The sequence below is a fragment of the Macaca thibetana genome, chromosome 19, assembly GCF_024542745.1.
Source record: "Macaca thibetana thibetana isolate TM-01 chromosome 19, ASM2454274v1, whole genome shotgun sequence".
Classification (NCBI taxonomy): domain Eukaryota; kingdom Metazoa; phylum Chordata; class Mammalia; order Primates; family Cercopithecidae; genus Macaca; species Macaca thibetana.
In genome coordinates this window covers 10,716,337-10,730,720 of record NC_065596.1, presented here as the reverse complement: position 1 = coordinate 10,730,720, position 14,384 = coordinate 10,716,337, and the positions used below count along the sequence as shown (strand labels likewise).

At 52.6% G+C, this 14,384-nt stretch overlaps 1 protein-coding gene across 50 annotated transcripts in view; it reads left to right on the top strand.

Moving 5' to 3' along the window:
• C19H19orf53 (chromosome 19 C19orf53 homolog) overlaps window positions 1-4,467 on the top strand; it is a 542,027-nt gene extending 537,560 nt beyond the window's left edge. For 49 of the 50 annotated variants that reach the window (XM_050770964.1, XM_050770946.1, XM_050770973.1 and 46 more), the window contains exons 2-4: window positions 158-269; window positions 347-402; window positions 4,078-4,467. In XM_050770964.1, coding sequence (XP_050626921.1) covers window positions 173-269; window positions 347-402; window positions 4,078-4,224 — 300 coding nt within the window. In that variant the 5' untranslated portion in view covers window positions 158-172 and the 3' untranslated portion in view covers window positions 4,225-4,467. The remainder of the gene's footprint in view (window positions 1-157; window positions 270-346; window positions 403-4,077) is intronic. The other variant, XM_050770970.1, reaches the window with a different exon arrangement.
• The last annotated feature ends 9,917 nt before the right edge of the window (window positions 4,468-14,384 follow it).

Here is a 14,384-nt window from a genome sequence, read left to right as displayed (position 1 = left end):
GTAACGTTTGAAAACTCCGGCTGTGATCCACTACTATTACGGGATACTGTCTCTTTAACTCTGTGCCACATTGTATCCCGTGAGTTCTTGCGTTTTTCCGCCCCGCTGTATCCCATGGTTCCCTGTGCCTTCCGGCTACTACTGCCACGCCTCTTCCGTTGCGTGCCGGATCATGGCGCAGGGGCAGCCCAAGTTCCAGGCGCGCAAGCCCGCAAAGAGCAAGACAGCAGCGGCGGCCTCTGAAAAGAATCGGGGCCCGAGAAAAGGCGGTAAGGAGCGGCCCGGGGACTTGGGGGCGAGGTGGACCCGCGGCTTCCAGGCCTCACGTGAGCGCATCTTTCCCCAGGTCGTGTTATCGCTCCCAAGAAGGCGCGCGTCGTGCAGCAGCAAAAGCTCAAGAAGGTGTGCCAGGGCGAGAGATGGATCCCGGAGGGCGGCGAGCAGCGAGGGGTGGACCCCGGAGGACGGCGAGGGGCGAGGGGTGGAGCCCGGGGGTGGGTGAGGAAAGAGGATGAATCCCGGGGACGAGCTAGGAGCGAGGGATAGAGCCAGGGGCCGCGTTAGGAGCGAAGGATCGAGCCCGGGGCGCAGGGGGGCAAGAGGTGGAAGCTGGCGAGGGATAGGGGCTGGGGGACGTGCTCGGGACGAGGGATGAAACCTGGAGGCCTGGCAAGGGAAGGAGCACAGGGATCGGCAAAGGGCAAGGGATGAAACCTGGAGGACTCCCAGCTCTGTGAGCCTCCCTTTTCTTCCTTGTGCAAAGGGTGCAGGAACACCACTTACCGTTTCAACAGGGCCTCGTAGAAGCAAGACCTGCGGCGCAAAAAGTATTCCAATAACGTCAGCCTTTTGCTGTTACTGTTTTCTTTAATGGAACTCAGGAAGGGAGCGAGGTGACATGGGAAGGGAATTGAAAGCCCAGCTTTGTAAACCTCCAAGAACAACAGAGGGCTCAAAGAAGTGTGAGGTGCGTTGGTTATCGTAATTTTTTTTGAGTCAGGATCTCACTGTTGTACAGGCTGGAGTGCAGTGGCCCCATTATAGCTCACTGCAGCCTCAACCTCCTGGACTCAAGCAATCTTTCCGTCTCAGCCTCCCGAGTAGGTAGGATTGCAGGTGCGCGCCAATATGCGGCTAATTTTGTTTTGTATTTTTGGTAGAGACAGGTTTCACTGTGCTGCTCAGGCTGGTCTTGAACTCCTGGCCTCAAGCCATCCTCCTGCCTCTGCCTCCCAAAGTGCTGGGATTATAGGCGTGAGCCACCCTGTGGTGGTTTTTAAGTGTAACATTTATGTGTAGATGGGTGAGGTTGAACTTGTAAAGAAGTTGGAAAGAGATTTAAAACTGGTTTTGGTGGGAGTCAAACCTGGGTTTGAATTGTACTCCACAGTAAACAGCCCGGTGATCTTGAGCAAATTGTTTCATCTCCCCAGAGTGTCGGTTTTCTGAGAACTGGGTACCCAGCGGCCCTCTTACCTCCATGGGGTGGAGAACCTCATAGTCAGCATGTCCAAAACCAAGTTCCTGATCTTCCCTTCCCATTCCGCCCTCCTCCACCTGTGATCACTTCCTTCCAAATGCCATAAGTCGTCCTTGAATCCCTCCTTTCTCTCACGTCCCGGTCTCATCCCATCCATTCTGCCCTTAGTTTGTTTTGTTTTGTTTTGTTTGAGATAGAGTCTCGCTCTGTCGCCCAGGCTGGAGTGCAATGGTGTAATGCTGGCTTAGTGCAACCCTCCGCCTCCTGAGTTCAAGCGAGTCTTCTGCCTCAGCCTCCCAAGTAACTGGGATTACAGGCGTGCACCACCACGCCCAGCTAATTTATTTTTATTTTATTTATTTATTTATTTTGTATTTTTAGTAGAGATGGGGTTTCACCATATTGCCAGGCTGGTCTCGAACTCCTGACCTCATGATCTGCCCGCCTCAGCCTCCCAAAGTGCTGGGATTACAGGCATGAGCCACTGGGCTCGCCCCTATTTTGCCCTTAGAATCAATCCAGAATCCACCTGCCTCCCACCTCCTTGGCCCCTACCTGGTCCCACCCACATCATTTCCCACCTGGACCGGTGCAGCTACCTTCTCTCTCATCTCCTGGATCCCACTTGGTCCTCTCACAGAAGCCAGAGAGTGCCCATGAGCACCTGAGTCGGCTCCTTCCCTCCTTGGCTCAGAATCCTCCATGGCTTCCACCTCACCCAGGAAAAAGGCCCAGTCCTCACTCAGCCCCAAAGCCCTGCAGAATCTGCCCTCGTCTCCTTCCACCCTCCTCTGCTCACTCCCTCTAGCCTTACTGGCCCCTGGCTCCTCCCTCCCGGAGCCCTTGCTGGGCTCCTTGTCCCACCTCAGAACTTTTGCACTGGCTGTTTCGTCTGCCTGGATTCCTCTCCCAATAATCCACACTGCTGCCTTCTTCCAGCTCACTTCAGAGAGTTCTGCCTTGATGGTGACCTGTACCCATTCCTCCTCACTCCTGTTTCCTTTTTGCCATAGCAGCGCTTACCATCCTTTAACAGTGTAACATATTACGCCACTGACGCTTATATTGTCCCGGTACATGCACTGACTTCCGGCTCCATGACCCTTGCGCCCAGGTACCTGGTTAACTGTCCCAGTGCTGGTGATTGTGGTCATTGGAACTTTTTTTTTTTTTTTTTTTTTTTTTTTTTTTGAGATGGAGTTTCGCTCTTATCGCCCAGGCTGGAGTTTGGTGCTGCGGTCTGGGCTCACTGCAACCTCTGCCTCCTGGGTTCAAGCAATTCTCCTGCCTCAGCCTCCCGAGTAGCTGGGATTACAGGTGCCTGCCACCACACCTGTGTACTTTTTGTGTTATCTTTTTTTTTTTTTTTTTTTTTTTTTTTGAGACGGAGTCTTGCTCTGTCACCCAGCCTGGAGTGCAGTGGCGCGATCTCGGCTCACTGCAAGCTCCGCTTCCCGGGTTTACGCCATTCTCCTGCCTCAGCCTCCTGAGTAGCTGGGACTACAGGTACCCGCCACCTCACCCGGCTAGTTTTTCGTATTTTTTAGTAGAGACTGGGTTTCACCATGTTAGCCAGGATGATTTCGATCTCCTGACCTCGTGATCCGCCCATCTCGGCCTCCCAAAGTGCTGGGATTACAGGCTTGAGCCACCTCGCCCAGCCTTTTTGTGTTTTCAGTAGAGATTGGGTTTCGCCGTGTTGGCCAGCCTGGTCTCAAGCTCGTGACCTCAGGTGATCCGCCCGCCTTGGCCTCCCAAGGTACTGGGATTACAGCCACTGCACCCAACCGGAACTTTTTTTTTTTCCTTTGAGACGGGGTCTCACGCTGTCCCCCAGTCCGCAGTGTAGTGAAACGATCATAGCTCACTGCAGCTTGGACCTCCTGGACTCGACCACCCAAATAGCTGAGACAACAGGCACGCACCACCACACTGTGCTAATTTTTTATTTTAGTACAGATGCGGTCTCGCTATGTTGCCCAGGCTGGTCTCAAGTTCCTGGGCTCAAGTGATCTTCCTGCCTCGGCCTTGAAAAGTGCTGGGATTACAAGCTTGAGCCACCACACCCAGCCCATTGGAACTCATAGCGGCAGGGCAGGGGCAGTCTGGGGAAGGAGACTGAGCCACCAGTTTGGGGTTCACACTGCTGGTTTTGTCCCACCCCTTTGCCTTACTTGCCAGCTCCCTTGCCCACCCCTCAGATCCTCAGCTTGCTGTCTGCAAAGCAGAGATGACCTGGGGCAGAGGAGGCGCCCACCTAAAAGCTGGGACCAGAGGCTGTGGGCGCGCTGGATCCCATCCGGTTTAGGGACCTGGGCAAGCAGTGCCTCCTGGCTGCAGCAGACTGTTTCCCCATCCATAAAACGGGCATGAGCAGAGGTTTAGAAGTCAAGGTGCAGAGGTGAGGATTTTTGTGTGTGTGGAGGCCCCAGAGAATGCAGGACTTAAACCCCAGCCACCAGACCCACAGTCAGGGGCAGTTTGAGGGGACAGTTGCGGATCTAACCGCCGGCGAGCTGTAGCCGGGAAGAGGGTGACTGGTCAGGCCCTCTCTCAGCCCCAGGTCACAGTCTGACTGCCCTGTGCTTGTCCCTCAGAACCTGGAAGTCGGGATCCGGAAGAAGATCGAACATGACGTGGTGATGAAAGCCAGCAGCAGCCTGCCCAAGAAGCTGGCCCTGCTGAAGGCCCCGGCCAAGAAGAATGGGGCGGCTGCCGCCACCTCCTCCAAGACACCTTCCTGAGGACACTGGCCCCACCCCCTACCTCCATGTGGGATCTTACACGTGATCCCACAGGCTGCACTGTCAGGAAGAGGACCCCGTCCCCCAGCACTGGGCTTCACCTAGAACTTGAGTGGGGGCCAAGGGTGCTGAGAACCCAGCAGTGACCAGGAAGATACAGTCACCAACTTCATCTGTCCCCATGCCCCTTCCCAGGTCCTGCCTCCACAGGTTTAACCCAGAACAATAAACCTGGCTTGGTCATCCCTCTTGCAGACCTGTGTTCCGGTGAGCAGGCCAGGTGAGCCCACAAGTCTCCATGAGTGACGTGGCCCGGCGTGCCCCACCCCACCCCACCGCCTTTAGCAGCCACATGCCCAGGGGACAGCTGGGCTTCTGCACCCCCGGCCCTGAGCCTAAGAGCCGGGAAACAGTCTTTTCTCCATGTAACCCCGGGTGACTCCCTCCCTCCTCCTGGCCAGTCCTCAGCCCTGGGGACACAACCAGAGTCAAGCTGGACATCAGTAGGTCAGATGCCACCTCACAGGACCAAGGTGCTGATTACACCGGAATGCATTTGGAAACCACGTGGTGCTACCTGGATAAAGAGTGCCAACTGGCCAGGCGCGGTGGCTCAAGCTTGTAATCCCAGCACTTTGGGAGGCTGAGACAGGCAGATCACGAGGTCAGGAGATCGAGACCATCCTGGCTAACACGGTGAAACCCCGTCTCTACTTAAAAAAAAATTACAAAAAACTAGCCGGGCGAGGTGGCGGGCACCTGTAGTCCCAGCTACTCGGGAGGCTGAGGCAGGAGAATGGCGTAAACCCGGGAGGCGGAGCTTGCAGTGAGCTGAGATCCGGCCACTGCACTCTAGCCTGGGCGACATGAGACTCCGTCTCAAAAAAAAAAAAAAAAAAAAAGTGCCAACTGTAAGGGAGTCAGGACAGCCAGCGGTAGCACTACCTGTGAGCCAGGCCACACTGTCGCCCAGGCTGGAGTGCAGTGGCACAATCATAGCTCGCTGCCGCCTCCATCTCCCAGGCTCAAGTGATCCTCCCACCTCAGCCTCCCGAGTAGTTGGAACTACAGGCATGCACTACCACGCCCAGCTGATTTATTGCTTTTTATAGTGGTGGGGTCTTGCTAAGTTGCCCAGGCTGGTCTCAACCTCGTGGCCTCCAGCGATCCTTCTGCCTCAGCCTCCCGGAGTGCTGAGATTATAGGTGTGATCTACCACGCCCCGCCAGTTCTAATGCTTTATACATGTCATCTAGCAGGATGCCCTGTGTAGGTCCTGCATAACATTGCAGAGTAGAATTAAACCTGTAGTTAGCAGAGTCCTGATCCATGCTCTCAGCTGGCCCTCTGCTACCTGTCACTGTCACAAGAGCAGAATTCACTTCTGCCCATCCTGGGGTTCCTCCACTTCCAAATTGTTTGAGTCTGTTGTGCCACACAGTGCCTGTGGAATATTCTGGGATCTCTGGTCTGATGACCTTTTCTCCCTCTGCTGGATCCAGGTCAAGGTCATAGCACAGGGAAAAGATGGGCTGTAGTCAGGGTGATACTGAGCTGCTGTCTTTGGGGAGTGGTACCTGTGCATACAGTCAGCTTCCAGCCTGAGACGGGGCAGGGTGACTGGTTCCCTGCTATCTTACCCTCTCCTGGCCACCTCACCTACCAAGGAGACAGAGGTGCTGGGCCACCAGCAGCTGCCCCCAAACCCCATCCCAAGTGTGTTTTCTGGGTTCCATACAGTGACAGTCAAGACTGACAATGGTTTTTTTTGCTTGTTTTTGTTTGTTTGTTTGTTTGAAGACAGTCTTGCTCTGTGTAGTCCAGGCTGGAATTCAGTGGCATGATCTTGGCTCACTGCTACCCCCACCTGCCAGGCTCAAGCGATCCTCACACCTCAGCCTCCTGAGTAGTTGGGAATATAGGCACGCGCCACCACGCCCAGCTAAGTTTTGTATTTTTAGTAGACATGGGGTTTCACCATGTTGGCCAGACCGGTCTCAACTCCTGACCTCAAGTGACCCACCCACCACAGCCTCCCAAAGTGCTGGGATTACAGGCTATTTTTTTATTTAAAGGGGAAAAACAGTTCAGTAGTTCTTCAGTAAATTCATTCTGGAGTTACCATATGACCCAGCAATTCCGCTCCTAGGTGTATTCCCAGAAGAATGGAAGACAGGTGTGTTCACTTGTAGATTTGCATATCCATGTAAATAGCAGCACTACTCACAATAGCTAAAAGATGGACACAGACCAGACCAGGTGCAGTGGCTCACGCCTGTAATCCCAGCACTTTGGGAGCCTGAGGCAGGCAGATCATGAGGTCAGGAGTTCAAGACCTGCCTGACCAACAGGGTGAAACCCTGTCTCTATTAAAAATACAAAAACTAGGCTGGGCACGGTGGTTCACGCCTGTAATCCCAGCACTTTGGGAGGCCTAGGTGGGCGGATCACCTGAGGTCAGGAGTTCAAGACCAGCCTGACCCACACAGAGAAACCCCATCTCTACTAAAAATACAAAATTAGCTGGACTTGGTGGTGCATGCCTGTAATCCCAGCTACTTGGGAAGGCTGAGGCAGGAGAATCGCTTGAACCTGGGAGGTGGAGGTTGTGGTGAGCCAAGATTGCACCATTGCACTCCAGCCTGGGCAACAAGAGCAAAACTCCGTCTCAAAAAAGAAATACAAAAATTAGCCAGGCGTGGTGGTACACACCTGTAATACCAGCTACTCAGGAGGCTGAGGCAGGAGAATCGCTTGAACCCAGGAGGCCGAGGTTGCAGTGAGCGGAAAACGTGCCATTGCACTCCAGCCTGAGTGATAGAGTGATACTCCATCTCCAAAAAAAAAAAAAAAAAAAAAAAAAGTGGACAGAGCCCACATGTCCATCTCCAGATGAAGGGATCAACTGAGGTCTATCCTTCAATAGAAGAGTTGCCCTTAGGGAGGAAGGCCAAGTGCAGTGACTCACACCTGTCATCCTAACTACTTAGGAGGCTGAGGCAGGAGGATCACTTGAGCCTGGGAGTTGAAGGCTACAGTGAGCTATGATCTCACCACTCTACTCCAGCCTGAGTGACAAAGCCAGATCCCGAGTCTTAAAAAGGGATGAAGCACTGATACAGAAAACTACAAGAATGAGCCTGAAAATAAACTAAGTGAACAAAACCAGACAAAAAAAAAAAAAAGGCTATATTTTGAATCATCCCACTTACATGAAATGTCCCAAACAGGCAAATCCATGGGAGGAGAAAGCAGATGAGTGATTGCCAGGGGCTGAGGGAGCGGGAATGGGGTTTCTTTTCAGGGGGGATGAAAATGTCCTGGAGTCAGAAGTGATTGTACAACATTGTGACTATACTGAACTGTACACTTTAAAATGGTGCATTAAGCCGGGCGTGGCGGCTCACGCCTGTAATCCCAGCACTTTGCAGGGCCAAGGCCAGTGGATCACTTGAGTCCAGGAGTTTGAGACCAGCATGGTCAATATGGCAAAACCCCAACTCTACTAAAAATACAAAAATTAGCCGGGCATGGTGGTGGGTGCCTGTAATCCCAGCCACTTGGGAGGCTGAGGCAGGAGAATCACTTGAACCTGGGAGGCGAAGGTTGCAATGAGCCAAGATGGTGCCACTGCATACCAGCCTGGGCGACAGAGTGAGACATGGTCTCAAAAAATAATTAAAATGGTGAATTTTACCACCACCACCCCGCCCCGCCCAAACATGCAGAGAGAAATTCCATAAAAAAGTCCTAACTTAGCATCTTGAAAAAGCAGGAATTGCGGCAGTGGAAGCAGCATCCGATGGAAAGACTGAGTAGTCTGGCATTTCCCAAGCTGCCAGGAAGGCCCCGCCCTCATTGTTTCTGGCGGGGCAGGGAGGGGCTGGAGGATGAATGAGGTCCAGATCCCAGACTGAGGGTATAAGGGTAGCTCTTTCCTTTCTGGGCTTCCCTTTCACAGCCAATCCCCGGCCTCTGTTTAGGGCCAGGGATTGGCTGTGCCAGCTCCCGGGGCACACATCCTTGAGCCCCACCCAGGGAACCTGGTTTCTCTGGCCGTCTGCCCACCTAAGGCACTAATTGACTTCTGCCCTTGGTTTTGTTTTATTTTTGTTTGTTTTTTTTTTTTTGAGATGGAGTCTCCCTCTGTCACCCAGGCTGGAGTGCAGTGGCGCGATCTGGGCTCACTACAACCTCCGCCTCCAGGTTCAAGCAATTCTGCCTCAGCAATCCCAAGTAGCTGGGACTATAGGCACCCACCACCACACCCAGCTAATTTTTTTTTTTAGCAGAGATGTGGTTTCACCGTATTAGCCAGGCTGGTCTCGAACTCCTGACCTCTGGTGATCCATCCACCTCGGCCTCCCAAAGTGCTGGGATTACAGGTATGAGCCACTGTGCCTGGCCTGTTTTTTGTTGTTGTTGTTGTTGTTTGTTTTGTTTTGTTTTTGAGATGGGGTCTCACTGTGTTGTCCAGGCTGGTCTCAAACACTTCTACCTCAAGCAGTCTTCCTGCCTTGGCCTCCCAAAGTGCTGGGATTACAGGCATGAGCCACCAACAACACCCAGCTGACTTAAGGCCTTTCAGATAGGGCCACCTGGCTCATTCAGTTTTTTTTTTTCCAGAGCAGAATAAAAAAGTTTATTAAAAAGCTTTAAAACAATAAGGAAAGAAGGAAAGTATAACTTGGAAGAGGGCCAGATGGGCAACTTGAGAAAGAAGTTCTCCTCGTTCAGTATTTATTGTGATTACTTTTATTTTTTTTCAGAAACAGCATCTTGGTGTGTCGTGACTACAGTGGTGTGATCATAAGTCACCGCAAACTCAAACTCCTAGACTCAAGTGATCCTCCCACCTCAGCCTCCCAAGTAATTGGAACCACAGGCATGCACCACCACGCCCAGCTAATTTTTTTATTTTCCATAGAGACAGGGTTTCCCTATGTTCCCCAGACCGATTTTGGCCTGAAGCCATCCTCCCACTTCAGCTACCCAAACTGCTGGGATTATAGATATGAGCCACCACACCCAGCTATTGTGACTACTTCATACCAACCTCTGTTCTAGGCAGAACTAAGAACTGACATTCAGGCCGGGCGTGATGGTTCACGCCTGTAATCCCAGCACTTTGGGAGGCTGAGGCAGGTTGGTCACTTGAAGTCAGGACTTCAAGACCAGCCTGGCCAACGTGATGAAACCCTGTCTACTAAAAATACAAAAATTGGCCGGCGTTGTGGCATGCACCTGTAATCCCAGCTACTCAGGAGGCTGAGGCAGGAGAATCGCTTGAACCCAGGAGGCGGAGGTGGCAGTGAGCTGAGATGGTGCCACTGCACTCCACCTGGGTGGCAGAGCGAGACTGTCTCAAAAAACAAAACAAAAAAAAACCTGACATTCTAGTAACAGATAAAAGGGACACCACCAAGTTTGTATCCCCTTTCTATCCAGGCCACCGTCCTCTTTGCCTTTGCGCCCACAGTTCCTTCCCCCCGAGACGTCACCTCAGAGGAGCCTTCCTTGTCCCCTGCCCCCAGAAGTGGCCTGTTTGTCGTCTTAGCCAGGGTCACTTTCTGCGACTTTCTTCTGTTTCTACCTTGCTTCTCAAGGGCCCCGACTCTGTTCAGGGCTGTATCTCAAGCACCTAGAACAGCTCACAATAGGCACTCGATGAGCAGGTGTTTATTGAATGAAGGAACGGTTCCTTCTAAAACCTTTTGTTTCAGTGAATGAGTTATGATTATTCAATGGTTCATTCAGCCTGTTAGCTATAAACACCGCACCCTTCCCGAATACCTGATTCATATCATTGTCTTTGAACTATTTTACAACTCTCTAAGTTGTGAGAACTGCTAGCAATACAAAATAGGTCTTATCTACAGACATGCAAATGTCACATCCTGTCCAGCCTAGAGGGTCAGTTGACAGCCCTTATTCCCCTGTGGAAAACCCAGTTTGCCTCCATTCACACCTTTGCGTGAATAGCCTGATTGGCAAAGTGTCTTTCTCAAGGTCAAGCACCTTGGCTCACAGCTGCAATCCCAGCACCTTGTGTGTGTTTGTGTGTGGATTTTGTTGTTGTTGCTGTTTAAGATAGTCTCCCTCTGTCACCCAGGCTGGAGTGCAATGGCATGATCTCTACTCAATGCAACCTCCCCCTCCCGGGTTCAGGCGATTTTCCCGCCTCAGCCTCCCAAGTAGCTGGGACTACAGGCGCGCGCCACCACACCCGCCTAATTTTTGTATTTTTAGTAGAGACGAGGCTTCACCATGTTGCCCAGGCTGGTCTCAAACTCCTGACCTCAAGTAATCTGCCTACCTTGGCTTCTCAAAGTGCTGGGATTACAGGTGTGAGCCACTGTGCCCAGCCTAATCCCAGCACTTTGGGAGGCTGAGTTGGGTGGATCACTTGAGGCCAGAAGTTCAAGACCAGTCTGGGTAACACAGCAAGACCTTATCTCTGCAAAACAGTTTTAAAAATTAGCTGGGTGTGGTGGGGCATGCCTGGAGTTCCAGCTACGCTGGAGACTGAACTGGGAGGATCACTTGAGCATAGGAGGTTGAGGCTGCAGTGAGCCGAGATTGCACCACTGCACTCCAGCTTGGGTAATGCAGCGAGGCCCCATCTCAAAAAAAAAAAAAAAGAAGTATATTTTTCAGACTTGAACATAACATCTGCCTGTTCCCCACATCAGTGAAATTAAGAAAAAAAAACAGGCCGGGCGCGGTGGCTCAAGCCTGTAATCCCAGCACTTTGGGAGGCCGAGACGGGTGGATCACGAGGTCAGGAGATCGAGACCATTCTGGCTAACACGGTGAAACCCCATCTCTACTAAAAAAAAAATACAAAAAACTAGCCGGGCGAGGTGGCGGGCGCCTGTAGTCCCAGCTACTCGGGAGGCTGAGGCAGGAGAATGGCGTAAACCCGGGAGGCGGAGCTTGCAGTGAGCTGAGATCCGGCCACAGCACTCCAGCCTGGGCGACAGAGCGAGACTCAGTCTCAAAAAAAAAAAAAAAAGAAAAAAAAACAAAGCTAGGTGCGGTGGCTCACACCTGTAATCCCAGCACTTTGGGAAGCCAAGGCAGGCAGATCACCTGAGGCCAGGAGTTCGAGACCAACCTGGCCAACACGGTGAAACCCTGTCTCTACTAAAAATAAATAAATTATCCGGGCGTGGTGGCACGCTCCTATAGTCCCAGCTACTCAAGAGACTGAGGCAGGAGAATTGCTTGAACCCGGGAGACGAAAGTTGCAATGAGCCAAGATCGCTGCACTGCACTCCAGCCTGGGCAACAGAGCAAGCTCTGTCTCAAAAAAAAAAAAAAAGAAGAAGAAACAAAAAAACACAAAAAGAAGAAACAAAGTAAAAAACATTTCTGACCTGGTGAACAGGAAGAAATAAACATTTTAGCACCCATTCATCTTTATATGTTAAGGGAGTGGTGATTTCGACGTCTTTGAAAAATTAGCTTCCCAGAATCAGAAAGGCAAGGGCCAGGACGGGGTGGGCTCTGGGTGCCATCTGGCACCGGAGTTGGACACCAGGAGGCGCCTCTAACCAGGGCTAAGCCCACCCGCAGGCTGGTGGTGTCCCGACCAGCCCAGGAATCCTGCAATTTGGCTCCCTTTGTGCCTCTGACGCCAGCCCCTTCGAGAAGGACCCCAGGGGCAAGGAGGGGCTTTCAGGCACTGCAGGTATGGGGTCTGGAATGTCCACTCACCCATTCTCCCTTCACCTCTCCCCTGGGGCCTCCCCAGACAGCCTCATTTTCCCCTTCACTTTCCTGGGTGACTTTCCCTCCTGCACTCCCCCAAGCCCTCATGAGTGCTGGAGCCAGGAGCCCTAGACTCCGGAAGAACCACACCTTGAGTTCTTTGCCAGGTTCTGCCACTTTTTGGCTGTGTGAGCTTCAAATCCCTTCACCTTTCTGAGCCTCAGCCTGGGGCTGTGGCTCACGCCTGTAATCGCAGCACTTTGGGAGGCTGAGGCCGGCATATCACTTGAGGTCAGGAGTTCAACACCAGCCTGGCCAACATGAAGAAACCTCGTCTCTACCAAAAGTACAAAAATTAGCCGGGCATGGTGGCGGGCGCCTGTAGTCCCAGCTACTCAGGAAGCTGAGGCAGGAGAACCTGGGAGGCGAAGGTTGTAGTGAGCCAAGATCACATCACTGCACTCCAGCCTGGGCGACAGAGTGAGACTCTGTCTCAAAAAAAAAAAAAAATTGGCCGGGCGCGGTGGCTCAAGCCTGTAATCCCAGCACTTTGGGAGGCCGAGACGGGCGGATCATGAGGTCAGGAGATCAAGACCATCCTGGCTAATACGGTGAAACCCCGTCTCTACTAAAAAAATACAAAAAACTAGCCGGGCGAAGTGGCGGGTGCCTGTAGTCCCAGCTACTCGGGAGGCTGAGGCAGGAGAATTGTGCGAACCCGAGAGGAGGAGCTTGCAGTGAGCTGAGATCCGGCCACTGCACTCCAGCCTGGGTGACAGAGCAAGACTCCGTCTCAAAAAAAAAAAAAATTTAAAACCTTTCTGAGCCTCAGTTTCTCTATTACATTGGGATCCCCCCACTCCCCCTCAGTGTGAATTCAGGAGCCTAAGGATAAGGGACATACCAGTTTTTTTTTATTTTGTTTTTATGTTTTGTTTTGTTTTGTTTTTGAGATGGAGTCTCGCTAGTCGCCGAGGCTGGAGTGCAGTGGCGCGATCTTGGCTCACTGCAAGCTCTGCCTCCTGGGTTCACGCCATTCTCCTGCCTCAGCCTCCCGAGCAGCTGGGACCACAGGCACCCACCACCACACCTGGCTAATTTTTTTGTATTTTTTAGTAGAGATGGGGTTTCACCGTGTTCGCCAGAATGGTCTCCAGCTCCTGACCTCATGATCCACCCGCCTCGGCCTCCCAAAGTGGTGGGATTACAGGCGTGAGTCACCGCACCCGGCAGGACATAGCAATGTGACTAGGAGCTGCGCTTGTGTGCTGGGGGCAGGGCGGGTGGGAACCCAAGTCCTGCCATCCCCCGTCCTCTCTGTCCCTCCCTAGCTCCCCTCTCCCAGGGACAGGGGGGTCGTTAAATGTGGCTTTTCAAGACAGTTATGGGCCGGGCGTTGTGGCTCATGCCTGTAATCCCAGCACTTTGGCAGGCCAAGGTGGGTGGATCACCTGAGGTCAGGAGTTCAAGACCAGCCTGGCCAATATGGTGACACCCCGTCTCTACTAAAAATACAAAAATTAGCCAGGCGTGGTGGCGGGCACCTGTAGTCCCAGCTACTCAGGAGGCTGAGGCAGGAGAATCACTTGAACCTGGGAGGTGGAGGTTGCAGTGAGCCGAGATTGCACCATTGTACTCCAGCCTGGGCAATAAGAGCGAAACTCTGTCTCAAAAAAAAAAAAAAAAAAAAGGATACAGTTATTCTTGCCTAAGCCTTTCTCTCCTGCCTCCACCTTCTCCCACCTCGACCTGGCATGCCCACTTCTCCTGGCAGGGACCTGACACTTTGCCCATGAACTTCTGTTTCAAAAAGAAAGAAAAGAAATGCAAGAAGGAAATCTTGCCAGCTGGGCATGCCGCAGGGGCTGCGTCGTCACGACCGGGAAGCAAGCGAAGCTTACCCAGCTGGTTTCCTGCCTGAGTCAACGGGGACTTGGGGTGCTGCAGGGGGCTGGCAGAAGGGAGGGACCCTCAGAAAGCTGGGGTGGAGACATCCACAGAGCTGGGGGTCCTTGTCTCTGCCTTCATCCGAGCCCCCGGGGTAGCCCCATCTCCCACAGGTTGAGAGCACACGTGGTTTGGGGTCAGGAGCTGTACATGCCTAGACAGTGAGCTCACGCTGGGCGCGGGCAGGATCAATGTGGCTTCCATTTCCCTAAAGCCCAAGCTTGCTGGCTTTACTGAGAAGGAAGGACGCAAGTGGTTGGAACTACCCCCATCAAACTCCTTTTTTCCCCTTTATTTATTTATTTTTTTTTTTGAGACAGGGTCTTGCTATGTTGTCCAGGCTGGTCTTGAACTCCGAGGCATAAGCGATCCTACCTCCTCTGCCTTTCAAGTAGATGGGACTGGCTGGGGACAGTGCCTCACACCTGTAATCCCAGCACTTTGGGACGCCAAGGTGGAAGGATCCATCGCTTGAGCCCAGGAGCTCAAGATCAGCCTGG